At 36.6% G+C, this 9,821-nt stretch overlaps 2 protein-coding genes across 5 annotated transcripts; one reads left to right on the forward strand and one right to left on the reverse strand.

Moving 5' to 3' along the window:
* The first annotated feature begins 2,369 nt into the window (after positions 1 to 2,369).
* Positions 2,370 to 6,459, forward strand: LOC105158256 (very-long-chain aldehyde decarbonylase CER3). 3 transcript variants are annotated; one of them, XM_011074939.3, is made up of 11 exons: positions 2,377 to 2,793; positions 2,944 to 3,170; positions 3,288 to 3,520; positions 3,623 to 3,842; positions 3,957 to 4,084; positions 4,226 to 4,482; positions 4,698 to 4,805; positions 5,021 to 5,227; positions 5,406 to 5,516; positions 5,736 to 5,909; positions 6,170 to 6,459. In XM_011074939.3, exons 1-11 carry the CDS (start codon positions 2,683 to 2,685, stop codon positions 6,323 to 6,325), a joined length of 1,932 nt encoding a protein of 643 aa, XP_011073241.1. In that variant the 5' UTR covers positions 2,377 to 2,682; the 3' UTR covers positions 6,326 to 6,459. The 3 variants fall into 3 exon arrangements, with proteins under 3 accessions (XP_011073243.1, XP_011073241.1, XP_011073242.1); XM_011074940.3 differs by having other exon boundaries at positions 2,379 to 2,793; positions 4,232 to 4,482; XM_011074941.3 differs by lacking the exon at positions 6,170 to 6,459 and having other exon boundaries at positions 2,370 to 2,793; positions 5,619 to 5,758.
* Positions 6,460 to 7,663: 1,204 nt separating this feature from the next.
* LOC105158257 (ABC transporter I family member 17) lies at positions 7,664 to 9,419 on the reverse strand. 2 transcript variants are annotated; one of them, XM_011074942.3, is made up of 4 exons: positions 9,197 to 9,419; positions 8,759 to 9,085; positions 8,228 to 8,415; positions 7,664 to 8,121 (listed from the first exon to the last, which is right to left on the reverse strand). In XM_011074942.3, the coding sequence occupies exons 1-4, from the start codon at positions 9,210 to 9,212 to the stop codon at positions 7,870 to 7,872; spliced, it is 783 nt and encodes a 260-aa protein (XP_011073244.1). In that variant the 5' UTR covers positions 9,213 to 9,419; the 3' UTR covers positions 7,664 to 7,869. The 2 variants fall into 2 exon arrangements, with proteins under 2 accessions (XP_011073244.1, XP_088734945.1); XM_088878819.1 differs by lacking the exon at positions 9,197 to 9,419 and having other exon boundaries at positions 8,759 to 9,092.
* Between the last annotated feature and the right edge of the window lie 402 nt (positions 9,420 to 9,821).

Genomic DNA, 9,821 nt, shown 5'->3' on the forward strand with positions numbered 1-9,821 from the left:
AAAACCCCATAATCATGTATATTAATAAGAAAAATAAGCCAAATATTTAAAATAAAGATAAGCTATATTGATTGAAATCCATGCAAAGTTTTATGATATATCTATTATTTCCATTTTAGTACTCAACTCGAGAAAAAATGGATTTAGTATATTTTATTTTTTTTTTTTTGAATGATAGTAGTTTTGTTGTTATTATTCTCAATTTTTTTAGCTGTAAAAAGTAGTGAATTATTGATATTCATGATTTTGTTTAGTTATTAATTGTGGTCAATTTTTGGAGAGACTGTTTGTCGTAATCAACTCATTTTGTATTTATTTCATTTGATCACAATCAAGTACTCTATTTATTTAAAGGTATATTCAACCCTTTTTCACGAGAAATAATTATCCGAGCATGTATTTGGGAACTACAAACTTTCAAATAAGATTTTTGTCGAGTTCTTATCTCAATATGCATATTAAAAAACTCTATCGAATACGATTTATTCAAAAGAAATTCTAATTCCAACATCAAGTTGAAGATTATAAACTCTATCTCAAATATAAATGTCAATCGGGTCATAGGTGCACAAGTCCGTCAGATATCCAACATTGACAAATTACTGAGTTATACGAGTTTTTTCAATCTTACCCCTCAAATGATGGAATACAATACTTCAAATTAATAGCTCATTTTGGCTTTTAATTTCTCATTCAACTGAAATTGAGTTTGAGTAAGTACACGCATCATACACATCTTCTCCCATTGTAGATACTATTAATCTATCGATCTCTTTTAAAATATAGGGATGATTATACTTTTCTTCCATTTGGTCTAATTATACGTAAATCTCTTATGATTTGAAAAATTACATCTAAGGGTATAAACGAGCCGAGCTTAACTCGAGCTCGGCAAAATATTCTGGCTCGAGCTTTTTTTTTTTTTTATAAATTATAATTAAAATAAAATTATTTTAGAAATTTTATTTATTATGTTAGAAATTATTTTTAACAAAAATATATTCTTAATTTTCTTCAACTATTAGATAATTTAAAAAATTAATAATTAATAAAAATATATAGTAATAATAATGAACTTACTGATTTGTTTATTAAGCTTATTTTTGTATAAAGATTAGATATATAAAATAAAATACCATACTCTATCATTAGCTAAATTATAATATGTTATATTACTTAATAATTATAATATATGAGTTAAATATATAAAAAAATATAAAAGTAATTGAAAAAAGCTTTGACTAGAGTATTTTGGGCTCGAGCTCCAAATTTGCTAGCCGGCTCTGCCACCCCTAGTTACATCTAGCGTCCCTGATGTTTGCTTTCATCTAACAAATAAGTTCCCTCATTCATTAAAATTTACCGAATTTGCTGATATTAACAAAAAAAATTGAACAAATTTATATTTACCCCAAATATTAACTTATTACTGATTTAGTATAGGTCAAATGAATCTTTTTATGATCAAACCATCCTCATATGTCTTCACACATTAATACATATGAGAAGGTATATCTTCACCATCACAAAATCGAAAAAAAAATATTTGATCAGTAATAAGATAATAATAAGTCAATCGATGGTAAATATCAATTTTCATTCATTTTTTTGTTAATATAAGCAAATTCGGTAAATTTTGATTAACAGAGGAACTTATTTATTAGACTGAAGTAAACCTTAGGGGAGGGGAGTATAATTATCCCTAAAAGATATGAAGTTATACTTTTTTCTAGAAAAGTTTTGAAATTACACTTACACCATTGCTAAAAATTTTTCATTTACACCTGACTCCCTCCTGTTAGGATTTGGAGAAAAAATTGACCTTAGCAAAAAAAAAAAAATTACCTCAATTTTAATTTGGCCCCCCATTTAACATTCTCATATATATTTTTATACTTATAAAGAGATAAATATTATATATATATATATATATGAAGTGAGGTTAGCATCATTACATTATCCCCTTATAAATATAAATTTATTACATCTGAATTTGAAAAAGAGGTAAAATCGAAAATTGTGTAACTTTTTTTGCTAATATCAGCATTTTGCATCCAATCCCTAATAAAAGCGGATCAGTTGTAATGAATTTTCGGAAGGGATGTAGATATAATTTTAAAAATTTGAGAGAAAGTGTAATTTCGTATTTTTAGAGGGTCTAAGTATAATGAACCCTAAATATTAATTGAGACTCACTTATGGTTAAAGATTAGTAAACAAAACCCTACATTTTAAACCAATTTCATTGATTTGAGCATAAAATTTAAATCTTTTTACTAGCTTGGCAGCCAACCATATCCCTGTTGCATTGATTTTACTTCTCAGCATCATTAAATTCCTTTAATTTGGGAAGGTACCATCACCCAACTGTAACCTGTATTGACTGATCAACACCAAAATTATGTATTAGGCCTACCTCTCTCAAGATTATAGCAGGTGAATAGGTGAAAAATGTATTTATGATGGAGAAACTCTGCATAAAATGGCACATATGGTTCCTGCATATCTCAGTAAGGTCCTGAAGTGTTGGGATTGGTGCCAAAAGGGAGCAAAGATCAAGGAAGAAGAGCAGAAATTCCATTGAAGAATTCATCATTCTGGTTCAGTGAAAGTCATTTACAGGCGGATTGAAGTCCATCTGAGCTCATACCCTTGTACTATTGCTGCATAAGTACTTGGAAAATGGTTGAACATGAGAAAGGGAAGATGGAAAACAAGAGAATAAGCATTCCAAAGAGAGGGGATGAAGCTCTTTTGTTTTCTTGGCCATGGGAGAACTTGAATAACTTTAAGGCATGTGTAATTAGCATCTGCCTCTGGTATTAAGACCCCCCACCCCACCCCTGAACCTGAAAAACGAAAAATTGTTGCTTTTTTTTTCTTTTTACCATACAGAATCTGATTGTGTATTGTTAATATGTTTGTGTTGTTATATTTGAGCAGTATTTGTTGTATGGACCAATAGCTGGAAAAGTACTATATTCTATCTACAAGGAAAAAACCATCAAGAATGATGATACTTGGTGCTTGCATATTCTTATCTTGTTTGGCCTCAGAGCCCTTGTTCATCAGCTATGGAGCACTTACAGCAACATGCTCTTCCTGAATCGGGCTCATCGAATTAATGAACAGGGAGTTGAGTTCAGTCAAATTGATGCAGAATGGCATTGGTATCATGTTCCATTACTCCAGTTTTTGTTGGGCTTATATGATTTTTTTCTGAATTGCAGTTGGTTTGTATAAATATGATTTGTTCTTTATTCTTGTGTTGGTTACATCTGCAACAGGGATAATTTTCTGATCCTTGAAGCTATTTTGGCTTACTTGTTATGTTTGAGTTTCCCTCTCTTGGCCAATCTTCCCATCTGGGATTTGAGGGGTGTTCTTATTTGCCTCATACTCCACATTGGAATCTCCGAGCCGTTGTATTACTGGATGCACAGATTGTTGCATTTCCCCAGTTTATTTCGGAAGTACCATTGGCTCCATCATAGCTCTAAAGTTATTAGTCCTTTCACAGGTACAAAGTAATCAAAGAGATAAGAATTCCGACAACCCTTTTCTTGAACTAACTTAATATGTATATGTTTATCTAATCATTCTGCACAAATTTTTGCTGCAGCTGGGCATGCATCATTCCTGGAACGTCTGTTGCTTTGTGTAGTTATAGGAATTCCAACCTTGGGGACTGCCTTCATCGGTCATGGATCTGTAGGCCTCATATACTGTTATCTTTTGGTTTTTGATTTTCTTCTGTGTTTGGGGCACAGCAATGTTGAAGTTCTTCCTGGCAGCTTGTTTCAGGCTATTCCTCTTCTCAAATATCTTATCTATACACCGACGTGAGTTCCCATTCAACGATCTCGTTTTGATCCTTTTAATGCTTTTGTCGTTTTATATCAAGTTTCGGCAAGAATGTAGTGTTTATCACTGTCAGTCTCTGTTGGATTCTGCAGATACCACAGTCTTCACCACATGGACATGGGGACTAACTTTTGCCTCTTCATGCCTGTATATGATAAGCTATGGAATACAATAAACATGAATACTTGGACTCTTCACAAAGAAATTAGTTCTAGGACATGTGAGTCTATTTCTCGTTCTTATTGTTCTGTCAGAACTCAACCATTTTTAGGTTCTGAAGGACTGCCTGAATAGTTGGATATCTTTATATAGGTGTGAGAAAATATTATTTCATTTTTAACTGGACTCTCATAACATCAAGGTGCAGATAGCAGAATACCTGATTTCGTGTTTCTAGTACATGGCGTCGATATAATGTCAGGAATGCATGCTCCGTTTGTTTTCCGATCCTTCAGCTCAATACCCTTCAGAGTAAAGCCCTTCTTGTTTCCAATGTGGCCTTATACATTCATCGTTATGCTTGTTATGTGGGCAAAGTCCAGAACCTTCTTGTTCAGCTTTTACAATCTCAGAGGAAGATTGCATCAGACATGGACTGTCCCAAGATTTGGTTTCCAGGTAGCTGCCTATTTCCATATTGTTCTTTACATTTCATATCAATGGGTGGAACGGTCAGAAGTTGACGATTGCAACGACAAAATTATGCATAGTCAAGTTCAAGTCCTTTTTCCCTCTGACTTTTAATGAAGTTGCGACTAAAAGCGTTAACGACCAGCATCTTCTTCCCCTTAATGTTGTCGTGCTAAAGCTTTTCTTCTTGTTACATTTTGCAGTATTTCTTACCTTTTGCTGCAGAAGGCATAAACACCCAAATAGAAGAAGCTATCCTAAAAGCTGACAGGATTGGCGTTAAGGTCCTCAGCCTTGCTGCGTTAAATAAGGTAACTGGTTTCATTTTCCTTATGTCATCCATCCCTTTGTTCTTGAGAACTCTTTTGAACATAGAACATGAACAAATGAACATATCCTAAAGTTCAGTAGTTAACCGGATGTAAGGTGCCCATCTGAAACTTTTGGCCAACGATAGAAATTATGTGCTGCAAGTATTTAGTACCATGTGGTTACTGAACTGTTTGGAAGCAATAACAAATTGCAGAATGAAGGGCTGAACGGAGGTGGAAAGCGTTTCACGGACAAGCATCCCGATCTTAGAGTCAGGGTGGTTCATGGAAATACATTGACTGCTGCGGCCATCCTAAATGAGATTCCTAAAGATGTTGATGAGGTTTTCTTAACCGGGGCAACTTCTAAGCTTGGTCGGGCCATTGCTCTCTACCTTGCTCGGCGCAAGGTCAAAGTTCTGGTAAGCATGATTGAAATTCTCATCATCTTATAGGCTCAGAATTTGTAGATTATGCAGTTCAGAGGAATTTGCTAGTGAAAATCTTGTGGTTCTGTACTGTTTTCAATGCGGAGGATCATAGGAAAACTGCGTAAATTGATCACCAAATCATTGTGACAAGAGTATGGTTTTAATGCAGATGCTAACTCTGTCCAAGGAGAGATTCCTCAAGATCCAGGAAGAAGCACCGGTGGACTGCCAAAAGTATTTAGTTCAAGTTACTAAATATCAGGCTGCTAAGCACTGCAAGGTATGTTTTTCTGCGCGTCTTTGGAACTATTTACAGCACTGACTTTCCAGACAATGATAAGAAGACGAAACTCGACTTTTACTTCATTTGTTGTTCTTGCAGAGGGATGAGGGAAAGGCCAAACTATACTACTCAGAACCATGAATTTATTCACTTCATTTGTGCTTGGACTTTGGAGATTGGAATGCATAATCTGATTAAGTTCTTGAAAATTTGCAGACATGGATTATTGGCAAGTGGACGACACCAAGGCAACAGTATCATGCTCCATCAGGAACACATTTTCACCAGTTTGTGGTTCCACCCATTATTCCGTTTAGAAGAGACTGCAAGTATGGGAAGCTCGCAGCCATGAGGCTCCCAGAGGATGTTGAGGGACTCGGGTCGTGTGAGGTATATTCACTTCTTTCCATTTTCTATCATAGCCCGCTTGGCCGTAATGGTCCTGTGACAACGACTGTCAGAGAATTGTTGATTTGTATAACAACAAAACCTCTTTAAGGATAGCTTCATATCACCAAGAACTTAGCAAGTTTGTTATGTTCAATGATTGAGCTTATATCCAATCACGAAATCAACCGAGCAGCGCTTCCCAAAGTAGCATTGCATCGACCCGTTTTAACATGAACCCTCTTCTTGTTTACTTTTATCAGTACACAATGGAACGAGGAGTCGTTCATGCATGTCATGCCGGAGGGGTAGTTCATCTTCTTGAAGGCTGGAAACACCATGAGGTGGGGGCTATCGACGTTGATCAGATTGACGTTGTGTGGGAAGCTGCACTCAGACATGGCCTCAAGCCCTTGTAGATTTTCAATTCCGATGGTGCTATCTTGTATGCTATCAAAGTTTAGTGCAAGCATATCTTCTTTTCATGTTGTCAGGATGTTTCTATTGATTGTTTACTTCCAAATAATTATATACAATTACACCATTAATGTTATACAGAGCAACAATCATCTGTAGGGGCCCTATTTCATTTGAATTTGCAGTTTTCTATGAAAGCAGAAGCAGCTCTGTAAAACTGATCATCTTCCATTTCAGGCATGTTCCTTGATTTTATCACAACACCACCAAGAAAGAGTGTTAGTATAATTATTCAAACATGATTTTGATAATTTAAGTTAAGGGGGTGTAAATCTAATCATCTCTTATAACACCAATGCTTTCATCAACTCACCCAAGTCCTCGGCCAATATCCAGACTATAGCACCTACCTCACTCAAACCAACTTAACCTGCAATATAAACTGTCACCAAACACTCACAGTTCTTGCAGTTGTCAACACTGATGTACCCTTCTTCCCGTGATACCATCATACATCCTTAAAAACATCTGGAGCCTGCACATGACTCTCGACCATTTGATGTCCTAAACAGATTGACTATCATCACCACTCCCACCAGTTTGACCAGAGTCCAACAAGTGTTCATAAATGCAAAGCATCTGACTACTGATAGTATTTGTTTGGCTGTGCCGTGCCACCAGGATCAACACTCAGATCCTATTAGGTTAAGTCCATTGCTAGACATCCTTAGTGTTACATGTCAGTAATGTTATTATACCTCAAGGGTCACATTCAGCCAGTCCATCATCGTCCCTCAATGTGCCTCCAACTACGGCACCGCCAACCTCAAGTCAGGCTCCTGGGCTCTCAGATGGCCCATCAAATGCAGAACCACCAGGTGTGGATGCCATCCTGGCTCAAATGCTCCAACTGAAGCTGCTCTAACATCAGGCATTCCAACTGCAGCAGATGCACCAGCAAATGGTTTTCCTAGTGTGGGAAGAGCTCTTCAGCTTGGGTTCGATTTTGTAGCTGCAATGGTTTTATCCACTCTTTTCCTTGCATCAAGAACTTGGCACAAGTATAAAAAATCATTCTAATGGTCTAGTTGTGTTGTTGTCTTTTTGTTTTTTCCGGTCTTTCGCTATGTAGATTGTCCTCAGAATAGATCATTCAAGGAAAGAAGCATGCAGTGTTTTCTTATGGTTCCTTGAACTTAAAAATCTGCAAGTCTCTGAACACTTGAGACACGTAGAGAGATAACTAAGAGATATAATCATCTCACAGAAGTCTTCTGCTATTTCATAAATCTTTCTCAAACAACAAAGGGAAAGTTAGAATTGAAAGTGAAAACACTAAAGACAACAGAAGCGATTCCCTTCTTTCCAAATAATCGTGTTTAGGAGATACCAATCCTTTCTCCTATACAACCAATACAAAACGCAAGGTGGAGTCTAGTAACCAGTTCAAGAAAGCAAGTTATGCAAGAAAGCAACTTATACTGTGCTCGGCTGTGGCTTCATTGCACTCACAAACGAAAAGCAAAAACACAAAATGGAGTAAAACTCAAGAGAGCTGAAGAAACGTTTGTGCCATAGGATGCTTAGCCTCAGAGAGCTGATTAGGTTCCAGAATTTCAACAATCTCACCATTTACAAGAAGGCAAACTACATCAGCAATCCTCTGTATTTGTTTGATGCTGTGAGAAACCATTACGATTGTCATTCCCCGATCTTTCTTCAGCCTCACCAGAACGTCTTCTATATTCTGAGTCGATATTGGATCCAACGCACTTGTTGGCTCATCAAGTAGCAAAACCTTCAACAGAAAAACGATATGAGTTCAAATGTCGCAACAATTATCTCAAAAACATTAATCTTAGCCAAAATATTCAGATATATAAGAGCCCGATACGAAATCTCACCTCTGGTTCGTTAGCCAAGGTTCTTGCAAGAGCAACCCTTTGAGCTTGACCAACAGATAACTCTCCACCAGACTTCCCGTAGAAAGAGGAATCAAGATCTGCAAGAGCAAGCAACTTGTGGACCTCACCATCACTTAGCTTCTTCCCTCTTAGTTGTGGTCCGTATCGCACGTTATCCGCAACAGTGCCTGCAATCCAACAATAAAGGAATCATGCTCCATCTCGTCCCATCGATGCTTGAAAATTTTCAGTTACAAACGCGTAGTTAATTAACTAATCATCAAAACCTCCAGATTAAACATAAGACTGAATAATAAAGCATAAGTATCTATGTTCCTATGAATATACCAACTTGCAAACAACCTCGTACTCCTATGTTACCTTTTTCATGAAAAAAACCAATAAAGAAGCAAAGAAAGCCCACAATATCATCCAATCTACAAGATTCAGTGTCGGGACATCACATCCATTGATTCCATTCATATGTAGCCTTAAATGATGACTGGTGATGATATTCTGGGAATGCTTTACCTTCAAACAGAACAGGAAGCTGGAACAGCATGCCAACTTTCCGGCGAAGGCTGAGCACATCAAGCTCACAGATATCTACACCGTCGAGCAACACAGAACCCGAAGCAGGCTCCCACAACCGGTTAAGGGCCCGCAAGAAAGTCGACTTCCCGCTCCCGCTCGGCCCGATCACCCCCATTATCACTCCTCTTGGGATGTCCAAGTTGACCTTGTTCAGAATCCTTACATCCTTGTCCGAAACCTTTGTCAGATCCCTCACCTCGATCTTGACGCCGCCATGGTGCCCGTTTTCCGGCGCCGACTCTAGGAGGTGCTCTTGCGCTTCGTCTGCCATCAATAAATACCAGGATTAATTTCAAGAAAAGAAATGGAAAGAGCTCCCCAAGAACTTGTACGAAAAACTTGAAAAACTCGGAGAATTTGCATTTGGATTTCGACCTCTAAAAGGCGCCATTAATGCAGGAATCAAGAGCTGAATCTCCCAGAAGAATGATGTAATATACTATTAGATCAAACGATAGACGAGGGAATCATTCTTCTTGTTGTCTATTTATAGGGAGTAGTGGATCAAAGCGAATATAGATAGAATTCAGTAAACCTTCCTGAGGTAGACCAAGTTGGGGTGGGGCAGGAGCTGGACAGCAATTTTCTAAAGGTTCTTGTCTACATCAATAACGTTTCACGGGCTCAAATCATTCGGATTAACGGTTGCTGCATTTTTGTAAGATACATTGTCTTTAACATTTGTATCCAAATTTGGTGAAATCTATGCTACGTGATTTGTTATTTTTTTTTAAAAAAAAATGATACGTTAATTATATGACAATATGATAATTAAAAAATTTTATATTTTAAGTACGATCCAAATTAAAATTTTTTAATATGATAGTATTATTAATTGGGTCAAATTTGAGACAACTTTTAATTTTCAAAAGCCAACAAATATTGACGACGTTGGCATGCGTCCATGTCAAATAGTAAATAAAGAGTTAATTTATAAGCTTATAGAGTTTCATTCTCTCTACTTAGTAATTTATAAGTTTTAAGATTTTCTTTATTAGTA

This window comes from Sesamum indicum, linkage group LG3, assembly GCF_026168435.1.
Source record: "Sesamum indicum cultivar Baizhima isolate 11 linkage group LG3, ASM2616843v1, whole genome shotgun sequence".
NCBI classification, from domain to species: domain Eukaryota; kingdom Viridiplantae; phylum Streptophyta; class Magnoliopsida; order Lamiales; family Pedaliaceae; genus Sesamum; species Sesamum indicum.